General features: G+C 52.4%; 1 protein-coding gene across 4 annotated transcripts in view; it reads left to right on the forward strand.

The window, feature by feature from the left end:
- SEMA4A (semaphorin 4A) overlaps positions 1 to 9,027 on the forward strand; it is a 42,135-nt gene extending 33,108 nt beyond the window's left edge. For all 4 annotated transcript variants that reach the window (XM_030541806.1, XM_030541805.1, XM_030541807.1 and 1 more), the window contains 9 exons: positions 61 to 177; positions 855 to 985; positions 2,389 to 2,558; positions 3,364 to 3,514; positions 3,846 to 4,035; positions 4,866 to 4,981; positions 5,105 to 5,268; positions 6,592 to 6,710; positions 8,011 to 9,027. In XM_030541806.1, coding sequence (XP_030397666.1) covers positions 61 to 177; positions 855 to 985; positions 2,389 to 2,558; positions 3,364 to 3,514; positions 3,846 to 4,035; positions 4,866 to 4,981; positions 5,105 to 5,268; positions 6,592 to 6,710; positions 8,011 to 8,654 — 1,802 coding nt within the window. In that variant the 3' untranslated portion in view covers positions 8,655 to 9,027. The remainder of the gene's footprint in view (positions 1 to 60; positions 178 to 854; positions 986 to 2,388; positions 2,559 to 3,363; positions 3,515 to 3,845; positions 4,036 to 4,865; positions 4,982 to 5,104; positions 5,269 to 6,591; positions 6,711 to 8,010) is intronic.
- The last annotated feature ends 5,600 nt before the right edge of the window (positions 9,028 to 14,627 follow it).

The following is a 14,627-nucleotide window of genomic DNA, read 5'->3' on the forward strand; positions in this document are numbered from 1 at the left end:
CTAGAGGCACTGGCACAGCTGCCGGCCCAGGCTTCCTTCACCACCTCTCTCCACCTGCAGATGGTGAGCTCTACACGGGGACCATGAACAATTTCCAAGGAAACGAGCCCATAATCTCCCGTGCTCTGGGCAGCAGGACCTTGCTGAAGACTGATGCCTTCCTCAGGTGGCTGAATGGTGAGGATGGGGTAGGAGGGCCTGTTCCTGCTGTTGCGAATGAGGTGGGGTGTGGGGAAGGGCAGGGGCTGAGGTAGCATCTGAAATCGACAGCTGCCCATGTATGGTCTTCCAGACACTGGACCTGACTCTGTTACCTGGCGGGGTTGGGATGAGAGGCTGCAACACCCTTTGAGCTCTTCATGTGCTAAGGCTGTGCTCAGCCTGGCTCCATGGCCAGTTAGAGCAGCCTCAGGGCTGCTCTAATTTACACTGGACTCCCCGTGGCCCCCTGCTGTCCCTGGGAAGCAGAGAATAACCACAGCATAATGCACTGTACTCATGCCCATAATCTTCCCCCTAAGACAGGGTGGGTGCAGCTCTATGCTGGCCAGGGAGGATCCTGCTCAGGAAGAATTCTCAGGGGACCAGTTTCCCGTACTCTAAGGCCCTTTAGCCACTTAACGGGGCCTCACATCAGTGAGAATGAGGCTCAGGGACTCTTTGCTCGAGTTGCCGTCACCTATTAGCCAACAGGCGAACGGCTGGTGCCCACTGGCCCTCAGGGATGTGTTTCCTAGGTGACAAGCCCCCAGCCTCCCATGGATATTTACATGCCCCCCATCTGCCCCTTGGGAAGCAGCGTGCAGGGACTGGGCATCTAACCTGCCTGGTCTCGTCCCCCCCACCCCCCACAGTCGATGCGGGCTTCGTGGCTTCGGCCAATATCCCTGGAGACGAGAAGGTCTATTTCTTCTTCGAGGAGACGGCCGAGGAGTTTGATTTCTTTGAGAAGCTCACGGTCTCCCGGGTGGCTCGTGTGTGCAAGGTATGAGGCTGGCCCGAGTTGGCTATGTGAGCATGTGCACTCCTATGTCCCCAGCGTTGTCGTTTCTCCCGCTTGTGGCCTGCCCCGGTGATGACAACTGACCCACCAGTAACACAGGGCCTCCGTTCTGCCCTCCAGGGCGTCTGGGCAGCTTGATTTCCTTCAGATCTGTGCCGAGGGCATTGTGTAGACGTAGAGATTGACGAAGAATAAAATTCAGTTGCCCCATCCTAGCCAAAATCCAGGATGGTTCCGGTGGCTGGTATCACCTGTTTATTTGTAGATATAGACACATCCCATCCCATTTCCCTGCCCTGCACCAGCCTGGAGCCTAAGCAGAGGGTAGGGGATAGCTCAGTGGTTTGAGCACTGGCCTGCTAAACGCAGGGTTGTGAATTCAGTCCTTGAGGGGCCATTTAGGGATCTGGGGCAAAAATCTGCCTGGGGATTGGTCCTGCCCTGAGCAGGGAGTTGGACTAGATACCTCCTGAGGTCCCTTCCAACCCTGATATTCCATTATTCTAACTGGCTGGGCTCCACTCCCTTTCAAGGTCACACTGCAGCCACCCCCTGTATTCAGACCCCAGTGCTCCATGTGGGTTATGGGGCAGCTTGAGCACCATCTATACATAGCTATGTGGGGAACAAATATTTGATGGTTGGCTCTTTAGTCTAGCAACAGAAGGTCTAACACAAGCCAATGGCTGGAAGTTGAAAGCCAGACAAATTCAGACTGGAAATAAGGAATCAGTTTTTAACAGTGAGCATAATTACACATTGGAACAAAAGACCAAGGATCATGGTGGATTCTCCATCCCTGACCATTTTTAAATTGGATGTTTTTCTAAAGGATCTGCTCTAGGAATTCTTTTGGGGCAGCTCTCTGACCTGTGCTGTACAGGTCAGGCTGGATGATCATGATGGTTCCTTCTGGCCTTGGAATCTATTAATCCCATATCATAAGATGGCCCACTAGCCTCCCAACAGCCTGTTACCACTGCCTGGGTGGTTTTGTGCTTGTATCCACCTATTTAGTTCCTCATATCTCAGTGGCTGCGCACGAGGGCTTATTACAACATCATTGTCTGGAACATCAGCTGATTAGAGCCTGGTGGTTGGTTTACTCACCACAGTCATACCACTAGAATTCCCTCTTTTTATTTTGAGCAGGGGATTGAGTTCGGGTCTCCCCACATGGCCCCCCTTCATCTCAGACCTTCCCTTCATTCAGAATAGCTCTTTCCCTTTTCGGAGCAGCACATACACCCCCTGCTGGTGGAGTTGAACCAGCGCAATGGCAGCATGGCTGCGCGCTGGCCCCCAGGACAAGGCGTCCTGTCAGCCGTCCCTTTAAGGAGAGGCCCTGTCCGTTCAGGGTGACCGGGCATTTCTCTCTCCTGCAGAATGACGTCGGCGGAGAGAAGGTGCTGCAGAAGAAATGGACCACGTTCCTGAAAGCCCAGCTGACATGCTTCCAGCCTGGGCACTTCCCTTTCAACGTGATCCATCACTCCTTTGTTCTACCCCAGCCAGGAGTGGGTGCTGTCTTCTATGGAGTCTTCACCTCACAATGGTAAGGCAGGAAACTTTCCTCTCCTGCCCAAAGGGCGCCGAAATCCCCCAAGGACCCATGTATTCCCAAGCTCGCACACCCACAAATCCCCTGGCTCCATCGCAAGAAGGATATTTGGGGGGAGGGGGAGTCTGTCCATCCTGCCTATTCAAATGGTATGCTGTACCCAGAAAATAAGACCCCTTCTGCGTTATGGTTCACCCTGAATATGTCAGTATTGCAGAACATGTCATTAACCTGTGGAACTCCTTGCCATGTGATATTGCTGAAGAAGTTGCTTAGTACATTTCAGAACTAAGAGATGAGACTGGTGTCTAGTGGTTAGAGCAGGTGGCTTGGGGTCAGGACTCCTGGATTCTAGTCCCACATCTAGGCATGAGTGTGATTTAAGAGTTATAGCACTGAGGACTGGGAGTTGACACACCTGGGTTCTCTGCCCAGCTCTAGGAAGGAGCATGGGCCAGTGGTCAGAGGAGGCAGGGGCTAGGAGTCAGGACTCCTGGATTCTGTTCTTGGCAAGTGCCTGTCACTCTGGGGTGGTGAGAGTAGATGCTTTGCAAGTGGATGGAGGCCCTGGATGGAGGTCGCTGTGGAAGCGCCTGGCGTTATTATTTCAGAAGGATCCAATGTTTATATGGCCAAGGAACAGCTCTTAGAGAGGGCCTCAAATGGGGTGGACTCCTCATGCCCACTCACCCACATATCACAGGCAGGGTGTGGCTGGATCCCACATCTGACCTGCCCACCTTTGGGGTCCCCCTAGTGCTGGCGTGCACCGCTAACAGGATCACTCGTCCCTTGGCAGGCAGATGGGAGATGCAGGCAGCACGGCAGTGTGCGCTTTCAACCTGGAGGACATCGAAAGAGTCTTCAGCGGCAAATACAAGGAGCTGAACAAGGAGAGCTCCCGGTGGACAACATACAGCAATGAGGTCCCTGAGCCCCGTCCTGGCAGCGTGAGTATCACTTGCTTTGCGCATCTAACGCCACGGCATGATGATGGTCACAGTCAGGGTTAAGCTAGGAGGCTGGGACTCAGGACACCCGGGTTCAATTCCTGCTGGTATCACTGACTTCGGGCAAGGCACTTAACTTCTCTGTGCCTCAGTTTTCCGGGATAATAGACCATCTGCCTTGCTTTTTCCAGGAAGCTGGCATAATCAGCTGTGCTTTCCCCCTTTGCAAGGGTGCCTAGAGCAAAAAAAAACCACCCCTAAAGCCGGTCACTAGCCCAGATCCCGTAGCTGATAGCCCTTCTGATCCCCTGCCTTTCTCCTCCCACTGCAGTGCTCTGTGCGCCCATCGGCGGACAAAGTCCTGACCTTCATGAAAAACCATTTCCTGATGGATGGGAAGGTTGTGCCCAGGAACAAGCAGCCGCTGCTGGTGAAGCAGAACGTGAAGTATACGCGGATCGCAGTTGATCAGACCCGCAGTGTCTTGGGCACCTCCTATGAGGTGATGTTCCTGGGAACAGGTACGGCTCCCATGAGCAGGGGACACCACCTCGTTGGTGTGTGGGACTGGATTCTGTGCCCAGCTGATGGTTTGCTCCCATTGACATCAGTCGGGGACAAGCTCTTATCGCAGAGTCAGACGAGTAATTCGTTTTCCGGTGATTAACCTGAAAAATTACAAAAAACTTCATTTCAGGTGGACCTGAAATGAAACTTTTGGGGGTTTTGGATGAAACTAAAAATTAAAAAAAAAAAAAAAAAAGTTTAGTTTTTGAGGCTTTTGGAAAAAAAAGAAATTGAAAATTCAAAAAAAAATTAAACATTTTGACCTTTTCTTTTGGCCAATTTGTGTATTTGTTATTTTGGAATTTGTGTGTTAGGAGAGCAGGGGGGTGTTTCACCCCATTTTACCAGCCAATCTCAGCTTTGTTAATTGAGCCCTGCCCATTGCATTTTCAGTTAGGTATTGCTCTCCTTCACTTCCTGTCCCGTGCATTGTTAAACACATGTACCGCTCTTCACCCCAGAGGTGGCTGCATTTAATGGTAGACAAAGTGGTTTGTATAAGCCTGACAAGGTTGGTGCCAGCCAGCTAACAAAGTGCTTTGGAGGCATATTGGGGCAAAAGGCCCTGTATAAACACAGGATCATTCTCTTTTAATTAAACAAATTGTATGTGTGAGAGAGAGAATTGAATAGACTAGCCATTTAGAGCCAGATACTCAACTTGCACTGACAGTAAGAACTTAAATACCTTTGTTACACACAGCTTAGAGAAGAGATCAGAGAGAGGATGCATGAGCTCAGCCCCATGGTAAATACACTTGTGTCCCTGTATTTCCTCCCACAGATCAAGGGTTCCTGCACAAAGCAGTGGCTCTGGCCAGCGGTGCTCATATCATTGAGGAAATCCAGCTGTTTAAGGACCCGGAACCTGTGCAGAACCTTCTGTTCTCACCTGGGAAGGTAGGAGACATGCAGATCTGCCTAGTGCAGCAGACAAGAAGGGGAGATGCTGCCCTGTGTGCAACCGGGCGGTGCTAAGTAAGTGACGTAGATGTGACATTTTCTGAGTCTCCCCCCCTGCAGGGAATCCTGTATGTGGGGTACTCCAAGGGGGTCCTGCAGGTGCCGCTGGCCAACTGCAGCGTGTACAGGAGCTGTGCTGACTGTGTCCTCGCCCGAGACCCCTACTGCGCCTGGGACAGGCACAGCCAGTCGTGCCAGGAGACCCGAGGCACAAACAAAAACACGTGAGTAGCTCAGTGTGTGGAACAGCTCCGCTGTAACCTCCGAGAGGGAAGCAGCCATGTCTGGTGGTTAGAGCAGAGCCTGGCGAGTCAGGGCTCTTGGGTTCTATTCCCTGCTCTGGGAAGGGAGTGTGCTGTAGTGGTCAGAGGCAGGGGACTGGGAATCAGGACTCCTGGGTTTTATTCTGCCTTATCCCACCGTATCAATTTAGGAAAGTGACTTGCTTTGTTTCCTGCCTGCAAAGCGGGGGATATAACACTCCCCTGCCTCCCAGAGCTTGCCAGGTGCTTTGAGATCGTCCCAGGACAGCTGCTCTAGACGGGCAGATGGGCATTTCTGGACCTCAGGGAGTGGTGGGAGTGGGGAGGGTGAAAAGCCCCTAGTGTTCCCTGAGCACTAGCCCGAAGGCCCACCCACCAGGAATACAGCCCTACACTGTCCTTAACGCACTTTGCTAGCACTGATGCGCATTCCGCAGGCACCTCACTCTCAGAGCATATGCCACTGATCAGTTGCCTCTGGCCTCTACATAAATCCACAGTACGCCCACATCTGGAATACTGTGTGCAGATATAGTCGCCCCATCGCAAAAAAGATATATTGGAATTGGAAAAGGTTCAGAAAAGGGTGACAAAAATGATGAGGGGTATGGAACGGCTTCTGTAAGGGAGAGATTAATAAGACTGGGACTTTTCAGTTTGGAAAAGAGTCGACTAAGGGGGGATATGACAGAGGTCTGTGAAATCATGACTGGTGTGGAGAAAGAAAATCAGGAAGTCTTAGTTATGCCTTCTCATAACACAAGAACTAGGGGTCATCAAATGAAATTAATGGGCAGCAGGTTTAAAACAAACAAAAGGAAGTATTTCTTCACACAATGCAATCAACCTGTGGAACTCCTTGCCAGGGGATGTTGTGAAGGCCAAGACTATAACAGGGATCAAAAAAGAACTAGATACATTCACGGAGGACAGGTCCATCAATGGCTATTAGCCAGGATGGGCAGGGATGGTGTCCCTAGCCTCTGTTTGCCAGAAGCTGGGAATGGGTGACAGGGGATGGATCACTTGGTGTTTCCCTGTTCTGTTCATTCCCTGTGGGGCACCTGGCATTGGCCACTGTCGTAAAACAGGATACTGGGCTAGATGGACCTTTGGTCTGACCCAGTGTGGCCATTCTTATGTTCTGGGACCTAAGGGAGGACTTGAACCCAGCTCCTCAGGGCGAGCCCAGCAATCAGCTCATCTGCCATCCCCACATCAAGCAGTGGCTTGAGAGTGACTTCATTGCCTTGGGTTCTCAGTGTGTCACTTCTCCCTCTCTAGGAGTGACTGGCTGCAGGACGTCGAGAAGGGCAGACCGGGGGCTACATGCCAGCAGATCAGTGGGAAAGGCAGGGCCACGCCCAGATCTCGGGACGACTTGGGCAGCAGCCTGGTAAAAAGTTGAGTATCGACCTTCCGGATTTACTGTGCTTGGGGCGTGTGTCTACCGGTGGGTGGGGCTCTGAGCCAGCAATGCTACGAGGGGGCTGGGGAGGCCCCGGTGCAAGCTGGGGCCGGCTGCCTGCTCTAGGGAGGAGCTGGATCCGGGGAGGAATGAAGGGGGCCACGCCCAGTGCTCTGAGGCATGGCGTCTCCGGTGGGCCTTGGCCCTGCTTTCTGCAAACAGCGCGGAGCAAATCCCACGACAAACTCTCCAAGCAAAAATAATGTCACCAAGGCAGCGCTCAGCCCAGTAATAAATAACACATCAGGGCGCCAGCCCCCCTAGACAACCCTACAATAACAAACTGTATAGTTCACCCTCTGTGCCCAGTCCACTGAGGATTAGAGGCTGTTTGGTGCTGGGAGCTTTGGCTCACACTCCCGCAGCTCGTGCTTTTAGCTCTGGTGCATCAGCCAACATGGCAGCCATCACATGGTCTGATACAGCGGCCGCCCCTGGCTAGCGAATCTCCCGGTTCCTGGCCAAAAATTGCTATTCATTGAAATTGGCCAATAAGCTCTGGGGCGTGCATTCCCCGGCTGCACCCCTGTAACTCTGCAGCCGGCGCTCAGCGTGCCCCCCCAGTGCTTCCTTCCCTGGCTGCAGCTTGGAATGGAAGCATTGGGACATGCCGAGTCCAGGCCGCCTGCGCCAGTGTGAATCCAAAGTCACTCCAGTTGCATTCATGTAGTTTATACTGCACTCAACGTCTAGCCCTTCCTGGCCTGACTTTCCAAACTGCTTTGTTCTTGTGGCAACGCCCCCTGAGGTACAGAGAGGGGATGGGGGCGGTGCCCAGGTTGGAAGTGGAGCTGCGTGAAATTTTTCACAGGAACCATTGTTTTTTTGTAATGAAAAATGCTGATTCAGAGACACTAAAACATTTTGCGCATTCGCATCAGTTTCGCACCAATTGTTTGTCCAAAAAAACCTCCCACCCTAAAGTTTCCAAAAATATTGAAACATTTCAGTTCAAAATTTCCTTTCGTTTCCAGATGTATTAGCCATCTAAAAACGCTCAAAACTGAAACCTTTCGTTTGACCTGAAACACTTTTTGTTTTTAACTTTTCGATTGGCCATGAAAATGATCACGGTTGGTTCCATTTGAAATGAATTTTGTTCCCCGCAAACTCCGTGACTCACCCTGGCTCTAGTCGCAAGGGGCTGGTGCCAGCTCTTTGAACAGCAGCGTCAGCTGGTCCGGGTGGGCAGCCAGAGACTGACTGCTCCCTCTCCTCTCCTTGTATCTTTGCAGCTTTGAGCCCAGCGCTGAACTCCATTATCCGGCTGCCCTGCCCACAGCTCTCAGCCCTGGCCACTTACAACTGGAGCTACCCAGGGGATCAGATCCCAGCGGGGTTGACGCTGTTGGACAATAAGACGCTGGTGATCATCATGCAGCGCCAGGCGGCGGGCGAGTACACATGCTGGGCCAGCGAGAACGGGCACCACCAAGCTGTGGCCCGCTATGTGGTGCAGGACCCCATGGGAGTCAACATCCTGAGCGAGAGCGGAGGGGACAGCATGGTAGGGGAAGGGCTGGAGCAGGGGGCAGGCCCACAGGATGGGCACCACTCCTACTGGGCACAGTTTGTGACAGTGACAGTGCTGCTGTCGGTGACACTGGCCATAGCAATGGCCATGGCCGGCTTCTCCTACCACGACAGGCTCAAGGCCAAGAGCAAGGTGCAAGGATGCAACACCCCCGAAGCCACCAAGGTGTCCAATCAGGAGAAGGTGCCGCTGAACGGAGGCCGGAGCCCACAGCTACAAGGGCCTGTCCAGGAAGGGGCCAAGGACCCCAGGGACTGCTGTGTCCAGATGGAGGGGCTGTCCCAGGAAATAGATGTGGATAACAACAGGTTAAACGCCAGCCTGGGGGCCAGGGAGGGCTCCTAAGGGTGGCTCTGGAGAAAGCTTAGGCTGGCCATGCCTGCCCCGACCCGCCTTTTGTCTTGAAAACAGCCGTGTCGTGGTACCGAGCAGCCCTGCGATAACAAACCAGTGTGTGTGGCTCAGCGCTTGGGAGCAACCCTATAATAACAAAGCGGTCTGCATCCAGCCCCCAAATTCATAACAAACATATCAGCTGGTGAGACCTTCCACACGGCACGCCCAGAAACTACACCTGCTCCTCGTCAGCGTGCCAGCTGCTGCTGCCCGCCCACGGGTGGGTCACTCCACCGCTGAAGAGCAATGGGCTCAGCCTGCCCCACTGCACTGTCTGGGCATCACCAGCGGCCGAGTTGTGGGACGGGCGTTAAACAAACAAAACCTTCCGCTTTTGGATTTCCACACCAAGCAAGAGACGAACACGGAGCATGTCTGGGACTCTAGATAACCAGGTTCAAAGGAGTTAGCGGGCAGAGCGGTGCTGGAGAGTGCGTGAGCCCTGCCTGGCTCGAGCCCACCCCTGGGGATTCCAGCAGGGAGCAACCCCGCTGTGGGATCTGAATGGGCCCAGTGTTGCTGTGTCTACAGACCTAGGCTGCTTGCATAGCTGCTGCCTCCTGGTCTGTTGGCCTCAGTGATTGGTGACATCTCTGCACCAGCCTGGACTAGCTGGGAGCTGCCACGTCCGCTCCGTGAGAGCTGTGAATGAAGGCCAACGTGCAACGCTGCAGCTGCACATTACCTGGCCACCTCAGTCCTCCCCTGTGTGGGACGCACTTGGGGCCAGTCAGTAGCCGGGTGTAGCTCTGCCGGGGCCCAATCCGGCTCCTCGTGGCTCTGAATATGGGGTCTAATGTTCTGCCTTTGAGTGCAGGGTCAGCAGTTCAAATCCAGCCCTGCTGGCAATGATCAGACAGCTGATCCTCGTCGGCCTGCGTGCAATGAGCAGCTGGGCTCCAAGGCTGGTCCCTGCTTGACCAGAGGTCTGGATCAGAACAGCCACTGCTAACTGGCCCCCTCAGCGGGGACACCGGAGATGGCCCACATCACGGAGACTGCGCTCTGCTCTGGGGAGGGTGGCCTTCCATCAGAGGGCATCATACTGTGTGGGCAAAGGGCTTTAGGGCCTGATTCTTACTTACACAACAGCCTCTTTACACCACTCTGGTCCAGTAAAGGGGACATAAATGAGCCACACCCCCTCTGCACTGCCGAAGTGGTACAAGGGGCCTTTTAGTGTAAGTGAGAACCAGGCTGAGTCCCTGGGGCTTTGGAGCCAACAGCCTGAAAAATCGGCTTGGGTGGTGCAGGAGGGGAGTTGCCAAGGGGCTTTGGGGATGGGGAGGTGGAGGTTGTGACCGAATGTGAAGTTGTTTTTTTAATTTAATGTTATTAGATTTAAGTTAAGCTTTTCCCAGTAGCAGTGATCAAACTCCTTGTTTCACCACCTCCATGCAGGGCTGGCGCTTCCATTGAGGCAAACTAGGCAATCGCCTAGGGCGCCAGGATTTTCGGGGGGGTGGCATTTTGCCGGAGGGGGCGGCACACGGCTCCGGTGGAGCTGCCGCAGTCGTGCCTGCGGAGGGTTCGTTGGTCCGCGGCTCTGGAGGAGCTGCTGCAGGTATGCCTGCAGACGGTCCGCTGGTCCTGCGCGGCTCCAGTGGACCTCCTGCAGGCACGGCTGCAGCAGCTCCACCGGAGCCGCAGGAGCGGTGCGCGGGGCGGTGAAATGGCCGTGTGCCTAGGGCACGAAAAACTCTAGCGCCGGTCCTGCCTCCATGGGAGGAACGCGGCTACCGAAACCAGCTCCGGGCTTGTAGCCACACTGACAGTGCCCAGTGACTGGGTTCGTAGCCTCGGCGCCAGGAGTGCAAACATGGTGCGTTTTTTTGCACAAACCACTTGGTTGCACCCGGGGTTAAACGCAGCCAGGCGAGTGGATTTCTCCCTCTCAAACGGGATCGGGTTGCTCGTTTCTAAAAACCCTTCTTCAACCGCATCAGTATTATTTTGTGATGGATAAATTAACCCCTGCATTGCTGGTCTGCTGCAGCTCTGACACTGCTATTATGCTTCAGTGAAATCAATGCAACACGGGATGGGTTCACTTGTTACATTTTCCAGCCGAGCAGGCGGGTTCTACGGGGATATCCTTGAAAAATCCAGGCTTCTTTCTCAGTTACGCTCACACCCATTAACCCTGCCCCGGGCAAGACTGGCTTCTAAGGCTCTGGGGGCCTGATCCCTTTTACATCCAAGTCCTTTTACCCCGCTCTGGCAGGGTGGATGAGAACCAGGCCCTGGAGATTTCAGACACTGGGGAAGTTGCACAGTTGGCTTCAAGTGGCAATGCCTGCGGGCCCTAAGGGTTGCAACATATCAGCGCAACTACACTGATGCTTGTCACCGGGGCAGCTTCCCAGCTTATTGTACAATAGCCGCCCGATCTGAGGGAAGAGCATTGTCTGAGCTCTGTGACAGACCCAACGCCCGTACAAAGAAAACACCCAAGCAAAACTCTTCCCTGGAACCTTTCCCTCTTTGATTCAGGTCACTGGCTAAAAATGAGGATATCTACCTGGAGATCGCTACGTGACCCTGAAATCCTGCCGGAGACAAGGCCAGGGAGTTGTCACCATGATGCGGCTAGTCAAAGTGAACTCAAGGAGGGGTAGGGTTCGTTTGAACAAACCACACTGAGGTAAAAGCTACCTGGGTCTGGTCTGCTTGTGGATTTGATGCTGAGGTACACGTGCCTTTCAGTAGTGCCTGTGTGCGCAACCTCCCGCTCTTGTTCCTGTGCCGTCTACTGCTCTGTAACGACGACTAGATTCTTCGGTCAAGTGCCTGAGCTTTTACAGGCGGGACAAAGCCCATTCTGTCTGTCTGTGTTGCTGAGCACCAGGGTCTGTGCCACGTTGTCCGTACTGCAGTTAGAGTGACCAGGCAGCAAGTGTGAAAAATCGGGACGGGGGTGAGGGGTAATAGGAGCCTATATAAGAAAAAGACCCAAAAATCGGGACTGTCCCTATAAAATCGGGATATCTGGTCACCCTAACTGCAGTGCCAAGCCCCACTTTCAGGCCTGCTCCTCCGATGGTGTCTATCAGCACAGCACCTTGGGCTCAATGCTGATCTATACCCGCTGGGGATCTGGCACTATTAACCTCAGTGGAGCTGGGCCAGTTTACACCCGCGTGGGATCTGGCCTTTCGTTGCTTGTTTTATGATGTTTAACCTTTTTTTTTTTTTAAAAAAAGGTGTACATCTTCCTCCTCTGGATGCATTTTATTTTTTATTAAAAAGAGAATGCCACACTCGTGTGCTGCTTTTTTATTCTCATGTCAAGAGCGTGTTGCTAAGAAGAGAGAAAAGGCCTGATTCTCCATTGCCCTGTACCGGCCCCATCATTTACACCAGTACAAAAGGGTGTAAAACAATACCCAGGGCCGCCCGGGGGGGGGGAGGCAAGTGGAGCAATTTGCCCCAGGCCTCCCAGGGGCCCCCACAAGTTTTTCAGGGGCCTTGGAGCGGGGTCCTTCACTCGCTCTAGGGGCCCCAGAAAACTCTTGCGGGGCCCGGGCCCTGGGAGCTTCCTCCACTCCAGGTCTTCAGCAGCAGGGGGTCCTTCTGCCCTGGGGCAGAAGGACTCCCCGCCACCGAATTATTGCTGAAGCAGGGGCCTCCTGCCGCCAAAGACCCCGGCCCCCTGAATCCTCTGGGTGGCCCTGACACTACCCTTCTGAATTGATGGCCCTTTGCACTGGTGTAAAAATGTCTGTTTAATAACCAAGGACTGGATTCCATTTACTTCAATTGTTGGTCTTAAAGGAGCTATTTATGTACTTGACATTTAATACCATAGGGATTACCTCAAACACCATTGAAAGGCGGCTGGCTCTGGGGTGAATGCCTTTTAACAGCTCTCAGCAACACTACAGGATGGGAAGCAGTGGAGAAGCTGTTTGTTTACTCAGAAGGGTTAATATGTTAACACTCATGTCTAGCGGCTTGCATAGCTCTGTGATAAAGTGGGCATCATTGGCTCCATTTGACACAGGGAAAATGAGGCACAGAGTGGGAGGAGTGACTTTCCCAAGGCTGTCAGCAGAGCTGGGAGCCAGAAGTCGTCATTATCAGCTGCCTACTCTAACGGTTAACTTTTCCCCAGTGGGATATAGGCTCCTAAATTCCTTTGAGGAGTCAGAAGATTCCAAAGAGCCACAATTTTGTGCACACAGCTACTCATAACTCCTTACTGGAGCCTTGATTCAGCATCTGCTCCGAGGTCCGAGCGCTCCCTTACTGAGTCACCAGCACGCCCAACCCTGCTCACTTTGGTAGACAAGACAAGATCACAGTATTACCACTGCAAATCAATCTATGGCCTCCATCCCTGTAGCATCTCAGCACTTCACAATTTCTAATGTGTTTATCCTCACGCACACCCTGTGAGTCAGGGCAGTGCTATTATCTTCCTTTGACAGATGGGAAACTGAGGCACAGACAAACTAAGGCCCAGATCCTCCAAGGTGTTTAGGCACCAAAATACTTTTGAAGCATCTGGGCCTAAGCGATTTGCCCAAGGTCCCACAGCAAGTGCGCAGCGGAGCAGGGAATTGAAGCAAGGTTTCCTAAATCCAAGACTAGTGCCCTAACCACTAAGCCGTCCTTTCTTTGGAAAAAGCAAAATCAAACCTGGCTGTTATGGATTGATCTTCAAAGGTGTGTGGCTCCTGCGGACTTCAAGTGCAGCTGTTTGCTCAGCACTCATGCAAAGCAGGGATCTATCAGCCAAAATCATCTGCCCCGCCTGAACGCCCATCTCACTGCAATGAAAAAGGAAGGCAAGAAATGAGTCACGAACCAGACGGACATAATGGCAACTTTCCCTTGGACGATGGGAAAAGACAAGAATGTGCTGACAGCTGTGTGCTGCCAGGGATCAATGAAAGGAGTGATCTGAAACCATGATCTCGGAAGACACAGCACATTCATAGGTCTGAAAGACGCACACTCCTTACACTGTAATTACAGTTTTCTTGTGATCCTCTAGGAGAGATTAAAACAATAAGGAATCCAGTGGCACTTTAAAGACTGACAGATTTATTTGGGCATAAGTTTTCGTGGGTAAAAAACCACTTCTTCAGATGGATTCAGGAGGGATTAAAAGCTTCTGGCCCTTTCTTTAAATTACACCAATTTTCTGTCCCTATAAGTGCCTCTTTCCTATAAAGAAGCATCTGGTCTTTTAAGGATTGTTACCTGGCTCTGTCCCTTGAAAGCGTCATTATTTGGGCTGGTTCATTAAGAGTCATTAATTGTCTCTTTGTTTGCAGTGTTGTTGTAGCCATGTTGGTCCTAGGATATTAGAGAGGCAGGGTGGGAGAGGTAATAGTTTTTATTGGACCAACTTCTCTTGGTGAAACGGACAAAGCGTCCCAGCTACACAGAGCACTCCTGGGGGCATTCTGTGCCAAAAAAAGGAAAAAAATCTGCACACAATATTTTAAAATTCTGCAAATGTTATTTGTCAAACTAGCACTACATAATCATGCCAATTTCAATTATTTTGGTAATTTATTTCAAAATACCTGTCAGCAAGTAGGTCTGTAACAATAGCTCAGTGGTTTGAGCATTAGCCTGGGCTGTAAATTCAATCCTTGAGGGGGCCATTTTGGGGTCTAGGGCAAAAATCTGTCTAGGGATTGGTCCTGCTTTGAGCAAGGGGTTGGAAGATGACCTCCTACGGTCCCGTCCAACCCTGACATTCTATGATTCTAATACAGACACACCCAAAAATTCCCCCAGGAGTAGAGAGTTAAAGAAACCCCCATGATAACCCAATTCCTGTTTCTCTCCCCCCTCTCTTCCCCAGAGCCCAGCTGGGGGGCAAGAGCTCAACCACAGCCCCCCCGCCAAGATACCTGGCCCCCCTCCAGAGCTCAGGGATCCGGAAGGAGAAATAGCCTGATGCTT

Source organism: Gopherus evgoodei, chromosome 24 (assembly GCF_007399415.2).
Source record: "Gopherus evgoodei ecotype Sinaloan lineage chromosome 24, rGopEvg1_v1.p, whole genome shotgun sequence".
Classification (NCBI taxonomy): Eukaryota; Metazoa; Chordata; order Testudines; family Testudinidae; genus Gopherus; species Gopherus evgoodei.